The 13,000-nt window shown below is 35.1% G+C and overlaps 7 protein-coding genes and 1 pseudogene across 8 annotated transcripts, besides 3 other annotated features; 2 read left to right on the plus strand and 6 right to left on the minus strand.

Moving 5' to 3' along the window:
• Positions 1-5,122: part of a mobile genetic element that runs on past the window's edge.
• Positions 148-537, minus strand: TVAGG3_0057720 (protein of unknown function, DUF4108 family; the record flags this gene model as incomplete). Its single annotated transcript, XM_051221301.1, has 1 exon — positions 148-537. The coding sequence occupies one exon, from the start codon at positions 535-537 to the stop codon at positions 148-150; it is 390 nt and encodes a 129-aa protein (XP_051106287.1).
• Positions 2,662-3,195, minus strand: TVAGG3_0057730 (protein of unknown function, DUF4106 family; the record flags this gene model as incomplete). The annotated part of the gene is made up of 1 exon (XM_051221302.1): positions 2,662-3,195. One exon carries the CDS (start codon positions 3,193-3,195, stop codon positions 2,662-2,664), a length of 534 nt encoding a protein of 177 aa, XP_051106288.1.
• An 86-nt stretch (positions 5,123-5,208) lies between the features above and the next one.
• TVAGG3_0057740 lies at positions 5,209-6,119 on the minus strand (annotated as a pseudogene). Its single transcript has one exon. A coding segment is annotated over exon 1 (911 nt).
• Positions 6,120-6,504: 385 nt separating this feature from the next.
• Positions 6,505-8,023, minus strand: TVAGG3_0057750 (protein of unknown function, DUF4106 family; the record flags this gene model as incomplete). The annotated part of the gene is made up of 1 exon (XM_051221303.1): positions 6,505-8,023. A coding segment is annotated over one exon (1,519 nt), but the record flags the coding sequence as incomplete, so codon positions are not given.
• A 2,073-nt stretch (positions 8,024-10,096) lies between these two features.
• TVAGG3_0057760 (LP04239P family) lies at positions 10,097-10,648 on the plus strand (the record flags this gene model as incomplete). The annotated part of the gene is made up of 1 exon (XM_051221304.1): positions 10,097-10,648. The coding sequence occupies one exon, from the start codon at positions 10,097-10,099 to the stop codon at positions 10,646-10,648; it is 552 nt and encodes a 183-aa protein (XP_051106290.1).
• Positions 10,649-10,679: 31 nt separating this feature from the next.
• Positions 10,680-10,934: a terminal%2Cinverted (terminal inverted repeat of Maverick-2 transposon ID:TVAGG3_0057770).
• Positions 10,680-13,000: part of a mobile genetic element that runs on past the window's edge.
• TVAGG3_0057780 (uncharacterized protein) lies at positions 10,935-11,369 on the plus strand (the record flags this gene model as incomplete). The annotated part of the gene is made up of 1 exon (XM_001310791.1): positions 10,935-11,369. The coding sequence occupies one exon, from the start codon at positions 10,935-10,937 to the stop codon at positions 11,367-11,369; it is 435 nt and encodes a 144-aa protein (XP_001310792.1).
• On the minus strand, positions 11,511-11,747 carry TVAGG3_0057790 (uncharacterized protein; the record flags this gene model as incomplete). The annotated part of the gene is made up of 1 exon (XM_001310790.1): positions 11,511-11,747. One exon carries the CDS (start codon positions 11,745-11,747, stop codon positions 11,511-11,513), a length of 237 nt encoding a protein of 78 aa, XP_001310791.1.
• On the minus strand, positions 11,796-12,254 carry TVAGG3_0057800 (repellent protein 1 family; the record flags this gene model as incomplete). Its single annotated transcript, XM_001310789.1, has 1 exon — positions 11,796-12,254. One exon carries the CDS (start codon positions 12,252-12,254, stop codon positions 11,796-11,798), a length of 459 nt encoding a protein of 152 aa, XP_001310790.1.

Here is a 13,000-nt window from a genome sequence, read left to right on the forward strand (position 1 = left end):
ATAAATATGGTTGCGCCAAATTTGACATAACTCCACCAGAAAAGAAGAAGAGAGAAAAGAAAGAAAAGAAAGTAGAAGAAGAGAAGAAAGAACCTGAACCAGTTCCAGAGAAAAAGAAATTTGACATGTAAAAATAAAATTTTATTTTTAGAACATTTCTGGGTCAATGTCAATGTTCTCTTCCTCTTTAGGAGTAAACACTGGCTTAGACTCTAAAATCTTTTTACCCAATTTACCTTGAACTTCTACAACTTTAGACTCATAATATTCATAGTCGTCTGTCTTCTTTGGTTCATAAGGTATAACAAGTTTGTATGCTTTGCCTTCTTTAAGGTTTGAGAACCTTCTGTCAAAACTTTCTTTGACTGTTAACAAACCTTCTATGTCTAAGTCTTCAAATTTCGCACCATTTTTAGTCACAATAGCAAACTTAACTGGTTCGATGTTCCAAACTTTGCTGAATGAAGACTTTTCAAAATGGTAGAAGTAAACATTCAAATATGTGAATGGGTCTAGTTCTTCTTTAAGTCCTGACATGTACTTGTTTACTGAGATGAATTTCGTCATCTTTTCTATCGGATAAAAAAAATATTTTTTTTAAATTTACTCAGAAAAATTTTTCTTTGTATATACACCATTCTGAACATCTAAAAGACTTTTGACATTTGCCAAGAATGTACGTTTAGAAGCTGCCATATAACCATATTCTTGACAATATTGTTTATATTCATCATATAAAGACTTTTCATCTAAACACTCAAAGTCGCTTTCTTCTATGAACAGTTCATATACACTCTTGTTTGCTTCTAACAATGTTTGTCTCTCTTCGGTATGTGGAATTTGTCTTGGATTGAACTTAGAAATATCTAATGTCATGAAATATGAGAACAAGTGGTTGTAAAAGTCAGATGTCAAAGTTTCTGCTAAGTCGTCAAAATATTCTGTATCTTGCATATGAGAATCTGACGTTCTGACAACTACATATCTTCTGTCAGAACTTTCTAACTTCATCGGAACAGCATTGTTTGAAACCATAATGAAGTTTGCAACATTTTCACAAACTCTTTGGTCTTTATACTTTCTTTCAACAACTCCAACTTTGTCTGTTATAAGACTCTTCAAAGCATCTGAGTTCAAAACTTTTGTTGTATCTATACTTTGAAGTTCATTGCAAACTATAAGTTTCATATTCTCTATTGAGGAGTTAAACTTGCCACAGATGTTTTCTAAGTTTGTCATATTCGGATTCGAATAACCTTCTAACAGTTTGCACAAAATATCTGTAAAGAAAGTATTCTTACCAGTTCCTTGTTTTCCAATTATAATGAGAGCAGTTTCATTTTTAGCACTTGGATGTTGTAAGATGTTTGCAAACCAACATAAGATATACTCATAAACCTTTTCGTTTCCATTGCATATAATTTCTTTGACATGGTCTAACCAAGCTTCTATAATATTTTCTTTCCATTCTACTTGTTCATATTTATATCCAGTGAAGATAGAATAGAAGTTTGGAGAAGGTGTATAGAACTTTATACCACGAACTGAAAAATCTTCTAACTTTGACAATAAGATATCCCAAGCATCTAACATCTTCATTCCAACTTGTACAACTTTTATTTTCTTAAGTTTCTGTCTACATTCTTGTTCTGAAACTATTGTTGCTCTTGGTTTGTTAAAGACAACATCCCATTCTTTCATGACATAACATTCTGGGGCAGAGTCAACATAAATGACTAAACGTTTCAAATTCTCGACTGCTTTGTTATAGTCTCTAAATGGACACATATTTCTGAATGCTTGGAAGTCATAAAAATCTGAAACATCTATTCTGTACATTTTTATAAAAATAAAAAAATAATATTTTTTTATTCTTGACTTTGTTGTTCCATTTGTTGCATTTGTTGTTCTTGAACTATTTGTTGTTGAAGTTGTTCTTGTAATACAATACTTTCACCAGTTGCATCTTCCAATTCGAAACTTTCTGCCGTCATTGACAAATACATAGGACATAAAAGTTTTACAGGAACAAAGTTTGCGTCAACTAATGTCAACGTTATACTTGCCAAAGTGTTTGAGTTCACTAAGGTTGAAAATTCTGCATTCGAATGAACAATAGGCAAACCAGCAGAGAAAGTATTGTTTATACGCATAAGTATCTTTTGGTCATAATAGTTTCTGTCGACATTCGAATAACACTTTGAACCTAAGTTTGAAACAATATATAAGATTGGTGTGTCAATGGAATAGACATTCCTTGTATGACACCTTTTCCTGTTATAGGAAACTGTTGGTAGTAAAAACCAGAAATAAGTTTTGTATTATAGCTCATATCGTTTATGTAAACTCAGTCGGACATCCAAACATAATGAAACCTGCTCTAGTTGCAGCACATGTTACACCCGTACTTAAAGTATTAAATAAGTCAACAAAACCTGTTGGTGGTATATCTGAGTAAGTATCTTCAAAGGAGTATTTTTTACCATTCACAACAATAAAGTCTTCTGGTATCAAAAGAGCAAAACAGGCTTTAGTCGTCATTGTGTTTAAGGTTAGTTTACAATATCGTCCTTGAGGACTTTGTAAGTTTGTTGTTATAGAATTATATGACTCGGGTTTTTAGTCGTAATAGTATAAACCATTATGTCTTCTGCCATTTACTTAGCAAATAAACTTTAATGAAATGTTGTGGTCGTCAAATATTTTTATAACGTCTGGGAAACTATATTTTAAGTTCAACGTTTCACCTCCTTTCATAACGTATATCTTGTCAATGACATTATATGAAACACCACAGCAACTAATGTCGGGTTCTATTTCTTTGATGTTTATATCGTCTGCCTCTGTAAAAAGTTTCAATAGTTCTTTCAAAACTTCATGAGGTGCAATGACATATGAGTTCACTTTTACAGGGTTGTGTTCGACCAAGTTTAACATTATACTTAAAGCCTGATAAATCTTTTCCTGAGTTTGAAGTTTGTCTTTAAGTTGTTGGTAGTCATTTCGAATATCTGCAACAGAACTTAAGTCTCTGCTAACTTCAGGATATGTTGGTTCTTTTACAGGAACAATTGTTATACCATCTTCGTCTTCGTATGGTTTCCCCACTTCAACATCTCTGTCTTTGACATTGACAATAACACTTTGACTGTTTGTTTGAGTTGGTGAATTTAACTTCACATCTGCCACCGCCATTAAACCTTTTGAAACACTCACGCTTCTATTTTTCGGAAATGACATTTTACTTAGAATAAAAAGATGGACGTATTCGGATATCTTATTGAATTGAAGCAGAACAAAGTTTATACTCACAAACAATACAAATACATTGACAGAATAGTTCTTTACACAAACAATGGAAAATGTTATAGAATAGCAGTCTTTGCTGAACCTAAATATTTTCATAAAGCAAAGAAAGTTGGTATAACTGAAATGGTGAAAGTTCTTGAAGCAGACAAAAATATAACTTCAAAACTGACCGATATTACTAAAGGTAAGTTTATCTTACAATATTATGTCAAAACTGGCGTACTGTCAATATTTGACGGAGAGAAGTCAGTTCAAGAACAACTTACTGACCTGCTGCCAAAATCTGCTCGATGGAAGCTGTTGTTATGCCAATCTGAGGAGCCCCAGCAGGTTTCATCGAACGAATCTTCAAAAGAGCATCTTCCGTGAAAAGTGCTATTGGTTTTGTAAACTTCTTTGCTTTCAATTCATCTGGACCGTCTCTGTCACCAGTATATTGTATTTGTACAGTACCAACAGTTGAAATACCACCCATAAAGTCTTCTGAGTCAGCAAATGGAATGCCAAGCCAAAAGTTTGAACGGTCTCCATTTGTATATTGAGTTTTTTGACCTCCTGTATGAGTCCATACTTTCACATATGGCATAATAGAACTTTGCATTTCAGGGTTAATGGTTGTTGTGAAATTGTTGTTAAAGTTCATAGCATCTAATGTCAAGTTGTATGACCTCATATCCTCAACTGTAGAATATTCTTCTCTTAGATAATATTTGCCATCTATGTTTATATGATATTTAATACCGGGGTTGTAGAAACAAGAATAGTCATTTATAGTTCGTCTGAACAGTACAAACATAGTATCTGCATGTTTCATTGCAGTTGTTAAAGCAATATCTGTTCTTGCACCTGGGTCAGCACTTTGGTTTCCAACTTCACCTGCAAAGTCTTTGACAGATATTTGGTGTATAGGGAACATAAGTGGAACTGCAATATATTTGGCAGCTAAAGCATTTGAAATATCTGGGTCCAACATATAGACTGCAAGTCTGCTTTCTATTCTCTTGCATTCAAATTTTTCGCATGTGAACTTAACTGGGTCCCAAGCATCTCCAGCAGCATTGAAATAATAGTTTACTTCAGTGTTGAGGTTTGAGAAACCAAAGTCTAAGTCAACTTTGTCTTTGCAAAAGTCACAGAACTTGGCTCCACCAGTTCCAGCTACAGTAATGCTGAATGGGTCTTGTGTTGGTGCAATGACTAAGTTATTTTTGCTTGGAGTAAGTTCAATAGAAATTTTTCCTGCCCAGTTTGGTAAGTATCTTAAAAACCTGAAGATGAGGAAAGATGACAAAGGAACTCTAAGTTTCAGTTTTACTTTGGTTACTGCAGCTGCAGTTTGTCCAGAAAGGTTAACATAAACTCCTGGAACGTTAGGGTCAAGTCTTCTTATTTTCTCAATAGTTGCATACTGGTCTGTTTGTTCTCTAGCTTGTGGTTGTACTGAGTTTCTCAAAGCGAACCATTCATAGTTTGCCCATGTTACTGTTTGAACTAAGTCAGAGTTAGAATATATCTTATATCCCATGAAAACTTCTGGAGCATATTGGTATCCGACATAGAAAATTCCATTGCAACCTTTCTTGTCAGACAACTTGGCAGAAGGTTTTATTTCAATGTCTTGTTTCACGTATAAGAATGAGTTGTCAATAGAAATAATATGAAACCTGTCGCAAGCAATATCTACTGTTGTTGAAGAACCTTCTCCAAACTCACCTACGTTTCCATAAGAAACAGCAGTTGTATATTCGTAAGTTCCAGGAACTATTTCTGACCTTCTAATGGCATTGTCGCATTCGTTATACCATTCGGAAACATTTCCGTTCATGGCATCCAAAACTGTTGGCGTTATATTCTGAGCGGCGTATATTTCATATGGGTAAAAATATAGAATAGTTGAATTTATGTGTCATAATAGAACCCACTCGTACCAAGCTTTACTTTCTTCCTGACTGAGTTTTTAACTCTTCTTTTTCCTTCATTACCACTACTTTCACTAGATGAAGTTACTTCTTCACTACTTTCACTTTGTTCTACTCTTCTCTTCTTCTTTGGTGTCGCTTTTGGTAACTTGCCCTCTGCTTCAAGTTGTTGCATCTTTGCCTCATGTTCACCTAGTGTGTTGTAAATTTCCCATGTCCTTTTTGCCTTTGGGCTCTGGTCGCCCATCTCAGGTAACCTATATCCTAGAAAGATTTTGTCATAGTTTGTATTTGAGTCTTCGCGTATTGTTTGCATGACTCTTTCCTGAGTTTCCGGTTCAAGCTCTTCAAACAGAGCTTGTCCATATGGAATAAGCTCGTTTCCAAATATATGTTTTTGTAGCCATTCTGGTTTTCTTTCCATGTTACCAATAATATCTTTTGTGAATGGGAAAGCTTTTACCCAACGTTTCAGTCTTGCGTCATTTATTTCTGTAGTTGGTTTTTTTTGTCAAGGAACATGTTTTTCAATACTAACATTTCATTTGGTACTGTCCATTTGAGTTTTCTTAAATATTCATCCCTTCTCATTTCATTGTCTGCAAAGTAAGTTTTTATGACATTTTGCAAACTTTCGTTTTCAAGGTCATGTACAATAGGTTCTCTTCCTTCTCTCTCCCTAACTTTCTTTCTAAACTCTTCACCAAATATACCATCTCTATGGTTCTGTGTAGTTCTTTGAGATAAATGTTCTAGAACGTCAGGTGTTATATTTCCATCAGCCATGTTCATTTCATACTGGTCCGAAATATCTGCATCTTTCATATCTTTCAATGGCATTAAAGCCGCGCTGAAAATACCAGCTATATCTGGTTCACCATTCACTTCCATTGCGTCTACAACTTCTTGGAATTGAGGTTGTAAGTTTATGAACCACCTATCCGGATTAGCTTTATGACCCCATTTCATTGTAGTTCCATAGTCTGCAGAAACAAAAGTAGGTTTGTTTCCATATTGGTTAGGTTCTGAATGAACTTTAAACAATGTTTCATTTCTATATGTTTTGTTGAAATTAACCTTTTATTTTCACCGAGTTCAGCCAAAGATTGAACGTTATATGCTCGTAAGTAAAAAGGATTATTGTATTTGCGTACATTTTCTTTCAGTACTTCCATTCTATGCTGAATATTTTCATCTGATGTTGGAGTCTTTTGTATGTCGGCGAACATTTTTCGATATTCTTCTACTATGTCAGCCGAATTTTTCTTAGACTCTTGGAAAGATTCCATATTCTCCGCATACACTTGTTGAGGGTCAAGATTTTTCGGCTGTTCCAAATCTTCATCTAGTTCTGTGAAGTTAGTTTCCAAAGGAGGGACTTGTTCGTTTCCTTCAGGCTCTTCTAGCTGTTGTTGCTGAACTATTTCTTCCATGTCTGGTTGTATCTGAACTTCTTCCTGTGGAGTTTCTTGTACCTCATCTGCTGGCATTTCATATATTCCGAGACCGTTTTTAACAAGTTCCCTATCTAAGTCATCCGGACTCATAAACCTTTCTTCTTTCGTTCCGTCTCTATTTTTTACGCGTTTCATGAAGAGAGTTGAATTATCATTTAACTCTGACATCAAATATCTCGGAGTAAATTCATTCATGTCATTTGGATGATATGCTATTAAATCATATCCCTTAGCGAGCTTGTATTTTCCAGGTTTGAGATTATATCCCATTTGGTGCTGAACCATAAAGCTAAATAGGTTCGGGTCAGTATTTCCTTCCTTGAACTTTCTAATAGCTTCTTTATATCTGTCACTAAAGTCAAGAGTATCTGGGTAACCATAATCTTCCTTAAGCATTTTTAAGAATTCTTGGTTTCCTTTTTCTCTACTTCTTTTATGTCCTTGCTCTGTTTGTGGTTGTTGTTGTGCAGGGTTTTGAACTGTTGGTTGCTGTGTTGGTTGTTGTTGTGGTGCTGGATTTTGAACTGTTGGTTGCTGTGCTGGATTTTGAACTGTTGGTTGTTGTGCAGGATTTTGAACTGTTGGTTTTGGTTGTTGTTGTGGTGCTGGATTTTGAACTGTTGGTTGTTGTGTTGGTTGTTGTGTTGGTTTTGGTGCATGCCTGTGTCTGTGTCCATGTGACGATGTAAATGTTTTAGGTAGTCCTGGTGCAGGTGCTTCTCTTGGAGGGTTTGGTGGTATATAAGTTCCACCAGCTGGCACATATGTTCCATCTGCAGCATAATGTCCTACCTGACTTTTCGTTCTTAAGAAAGCATTTACTAGGTCTGTTTTGGTCTGTTGTAACTCTTTTTCTTGACTTTCCACAACAGTTGCTCTAACGGCGTCATAGGCACTTTGAACTGCCTGTCTCGTTGCTGCATCTGTTATTTTCGTCATATTTTGTGCTACTTCTCTTAACTCTTTGTCGAAACCTTCAGACTTCAGTTTCTTTCCAGATGAGAAGTCGTTCACTAGTTTCACCTTACTATGAAGAGCTTCGAAGGCATTCTTAAAGTCAGCATTCATTAAAGCTTCATTTGAACTGTCTTCATCCGCTTGTATTTTTGTCCTTATTGACCCTATAAGTTGGGCTGCTTTAGCGTTGGCTTGGGCATCTAACCAGTCATTATTAGCTTTTATATATTCTGCGCTTTTCATTGCCTTTTGTATGGCTGCGTCGTTATTTTTACTTTCTTGTGCTAAGTTTTCATACTGTACGGTTTGGTTTTGCAACTGTAAAAGTTTTTCTGCCTTTACATTTGCTTCAACTTCTTTTTTATACTCATCGCTATCCATATATGTCTTCAGGGCTTTTTGTTTTATTTCTTCATCTTTCAGTACTTTATATTGAGTAGTATGGTTTTTCAAATTTATAACATCTTGTTCCATTTTTGCTACTTCTGCTGCTTTTTCTGACACTTTTTTCGCATATTCCTCTGTACTTAGTTCTTTCAGTTGTTCTTCTTTCTTCTTTTTCTCTACGTTTAACTCATTGAGTTTCTTTGTGTGTCTGTCATATTCTAGTTTCTTTTCGTTTTCACTTATTTGTTTCTGTATGTCTATGTTTGACTTTTTGACATCTGTTATTTGATTTTTGAGTGAACTCAAATTCATTTGACTTTGAGGGTTATAAGCTGTTCCGTCTGCAGCTCCACCATAGCCTGCCATTTTCGCTAAAAGTGCCGCTCTTAAACCTCCACTCTGTGCACCAATAACTCAGTTTAAAAGCATAGGGTTGCTTGACATTTGTTGCAACATAGTGGGGTCATTCATCATTTGTTGTTGCAACTGTTGTTGTGGTGTCAGTTTTACTATTGGATGTTTCAATGCTCCCTTCCTCTTACGTATATTCTTACGTGGCATTTTAAGTGAAGTAAAAAACGGTTTTTGACAGATGTTTATATGACACTTTTTGTTCAGCACAAAAAACTACTCGGTCAAAGTGTTGTCAGTTTTGTAAAATAACCGTCCTATCTCATTCTATAAGGGGAAAAAGGCTTCTCAAAGTATACTTCCTTGGAACGCCTGTAACTTTTCCTGTAGCGACGATAGACCCTTACTTGTCCGGACAAAGTTATACTATTTTGAGTGCTCTACAAAAAAGTCAACGGCTGGTCGGCTGGGGTTCGGTCCTCCTCTTGGGTCTTAGGAAAAATTTCTTATGGGCTAGAGGGCGCAACGCGCCTGGAAGCCCTCCGAATATAAACTTCATTTATACTAAACATCTTCAGGGCTAGAGGGCGCAACGCGCCTGGAAGCCCTCCGAATATAAACTTCATTTATACTAAACATCTTCAGGGCTAGAGGGCGCAACGCGCCTGGAAGCCCCACTACCCTCTCTCTCTTTTATAGCATATTTGTTTTTGGATGTTTTGCGAAACCAAAAAAAAAACTATGATATCCAATGTGTGTGTAAAGAAAATACTTTATTTACTAGTTAAAAAATCATTTGGTATTGATCAAGTTATTTTTTCTGGATAAGATATTATATGGATAATTGGATAGAAAATACAATTATATAATCTTGTACCTGGTTTAATTAAGCTAATTGTCATCAGAAACTTGTAATTTTTATGAATTTCAGATTTTCTTTTCATTACTGCTTTTCTTAATAGGTCAAGTTCTTATTTACGTTATAAAGTATGATATTTACAAATATCAAGTTATCATGTTTTTTGAGAAATTATGAGAAACAAACAAAAATGAAAAAGATAGGAATAGCAATGAATAGTGATGTGGGTATAGAAAATGTAAGAGATATGAATGCAAAGCAATCAGTATTTAGGACATTGACCATAGATTTCGAAAAAAAATGCTGCATATTGAGCGAAAACTATGATTATATTATAGGGCTGTCATTTAAAGCATAATGAAACTATTCCCTTTTCATTTTAATCGAATAAGATAGTAAAGATTTTTGAATTAGCTAGAAACTGATGAGATGTTTTCACAAATCAGATTTTTAATCTCTATAATGCATAATTCACTCAATATCTCAATTTTGATATTGCGAGATATTTTTGCTATCGGTTTCGCAATTTTGACACAATAGCAAGAGGGTTCTATAAGCATTATTATCAACGTAGAATCTGAATATCATATCAGAAAATGTCGCAAATCTGACATTTACCCGACCAAATAGCAAAAATAATTGAATACTTTTCGCAAAAACTTTAAAAATCGATAAAAATATGAAATATAGATATTAAAGAGACTTTTTATATAATATTCATAAAGATTTTCCAAAAATATGATACCGCAAAATTAAAAAAGTGACATCTTGAGTGGAGTCAAAGGTCGAAATTGCTAGCTAAATGTTTTTAGCGAAATTGCGTATTGTACGTTTTTTTCGCAAAACGAAACCCTTAAATGAATTTGTACACCTTAGTTGATTCAGCTTGGCTTGAAACAACTCTAGCACAGATTCAAAGGCGCACACCGTTAGCCATTGTTCTCACAAATGTTCCATTAGTCAACAACACTATTCGTTCATCAATTAAAAAGATAACATTTTACAAAGCTCTCTTATGTAATAGACTAATTACTATTGAAGAGTACTTACATCATACAGACAAACTTCAAGAGTTTACTACTTTCTACATTAAATATAATAATCGACTCTACGAGTGTTCATCCATTTTGAAACACAGAGATGACACTCTCCTTACCGATTATTTGATATTACAAAGTTCAAACGACTCTCGTATACAGGAAGAACCCTCATCAGCCAGCACTCCTCTACAACGCCAGCTTTCATCAGCCAGCACTACCAACTCTGTTCCACAGCAACAGCTCTCAACAGCCAACGCTCCTCTACAAAGCCCACTTTCTGCCAACACCCCGCCACAACGCCAGCTCTCTGCCAACGCTCCTCTTCAACGCCAGCTTTCATTAGCTAGCAGTACCAACACTCCCCCATAGCCACAACTCTCTGCCAGCACTCCCCCACAACAGTTAGTATCTCTAAGTTGCGTACTGTGGCACTGCGCGCCTCCGTACGCAACTTAGCGGTTTTGACACTTTACGAAACCGGTAACGTATATTTTACAACACAACCATAACACCAACTTAACCTTAAATATTTACAAAACCGTCTGACACATAAACGACTTCACTAACGACTTCACTAATGAATTCACTACCGTCCTCACTAAATAAAAATAACCTTATTTTTATTTTTTTAAATTTTTTATTTCATTACAAAGACATGTCTGACTACATTTACTATGACTCTTTCCCAGAACGTTTCCGTGAACTATTCAAAACTCAAGTAAAACTGAGAAACATGCATTTTAACAAAGACAGACCCATTGACGATGAAAGAAACCCTGAATATATTATAATACCTTATGATGCTAAATTTATTGCATACATTCCTTATGGACGTAGAGGAACGAAAACTATTTCAACAATGACGAAAAATTATTTCTGGAGCGATGAAGAAAATTGCCTTATCTACATAAATGCATACTTAAATAAAGCTACATATTGTACAAAAGAAGGTTGGACTGGATTTGAGCTCTACATATACGACGACGATGGAAACAGACGTTGTGTATACCCATACAATAATATGTACCATTGTTTTCATCAAGCATTAAACGAATACATAGTCAGTAAGGGTCTCATTCCTGTTGAGTAGATATGCTTTATTTTTGTTCCCACATTTATTTAAAAATTAATGATATCACCACCCTCACACGTATGAAAACATAGCACAAAAATAAATTTAGGTGAAGTGGTGAAATCTCACCTCTTTTTTCACCCTGTTGAATTCATTGCTTTATAACTCTCTTCCTTTCTCCAACTCTTCTAACTTCTTCTTAAGTTCAGCAATGTTGTCCTCATGAAGTTTAATCTTCCTTAATATACCTTCTCTATCTAATGGTTGCTTTATCTTTCTAAACTGAACTCTACCATCCTTCATAGTATGAATGTAAAAACCTTCTGGAATAGTTCCTGATTTAATGTATTCTACCAAAAACTTTTGTTTCATTGCTTCAGTGACTTTAGTCGTCATTTCAATCAAATAAAAATTTTAATATTAAATAAAAATAACGTTATTTTTTCAGTAAGGAAACGCAGGAGTTTTACGATTTATTTGAGGAGTAGGTTCTGGTTTAAATGTTGGAGTCGGTTTAGGAGTTGACTTTTGAACAGGAGTTTGTACTTCCATAGGTTCAGGAGTCATTGAAGGTTTTGCTTGTGAAGGCGTTGGTTTTGGCGAAGGTGTTGGAGTTTGTTTAACTTCAGCTACTTCAGTATTATTTACAACATTTGCTTTATTTCTTTTCAACATCATAACTGCTCCTGCTGTAGCTAGCAAACCTAGTGGGAGACTATATATTATATAAGGACTTGACCAAATGCTATTTTTGACAGGAGCTGGTGGAACACCTAACCTTGGTGAGACTGCTCTTTGCCATTGTGCAGCTCGTAAGAAATATTCAATAGGTGCTCCATAATCGTTTGGTAAAGTTTGTTTCATAGATGGTGAAGGTTCACGAGAGCTTGATGAAGAACTCATTTATAAGCTTTAAAAATAAACGTTCATCCTTTATTCCTCACTGTCGTCCGTAGCTAAGTTATAGTCATCTAATCTATTATTGGGATTCCATTTGCACGCACCTGAATGGCAAAGCAACAATCCTCATAAATCCAATAAGTGGCTTTGGTACATTTTCAGTTGCTAGTTCAATAGGTCCTTTAACAGACAATTTGTATGTTATTGGAGCAGTAGATGTTTGACCTTGCTGGAAGCAAAAGTCCACTTCTGTTGGAAAACCACATAAGAAATGTGTGTTGTCATAGCTATCCCATTTATGTTCCACTACCTCACCCACCAATGACCTCATAACATCTTCATTAAATCCTATCATATCATTGTTTGTATTGCAAGCGTTCGCAACCATTTCATAAAAATACAGGTCCATATGATTTTTCGGGTTCTGCAGGCATATTTCCATAAGCTCCATGGAAAGCTGAAGATATTTAAACTTAGGGTTCTCAAAATTAACATAATAGTTGTCTTTCTTTCTAAATAGTGCCCAAATACTTTTAACATTAATAGGCGTATAAGCTGCTGTAAATGTTGCACTTGAACTATCTGTATTCTTTGAGAATGAACCGTCCATAGGAATCCAATCCATAACTTTAACAGGAAAACATAAAGCCTCGTTTGTATAATGTTCTACAAGTTCTGTATAAATGTTAGGGTCTAAAGAGAATGACTTTGGATGAATGAAACATTCATTAAAATCCATCTTTGTTCGA

This window comes from Trichomonas vaginalis, chromosome IV (genome assembly GCF_026262505.1).
Source record: "Trichomonas vaginalis G3 chromosome IV, whole genome shotgun sequence".
In the NCBI taxonomy this organism is placed as follows: Eukaryota; Parabasalia; order Trichomonadida; family Trichomonadidae; genus Trichomonas; species Trichomonas vaginalis.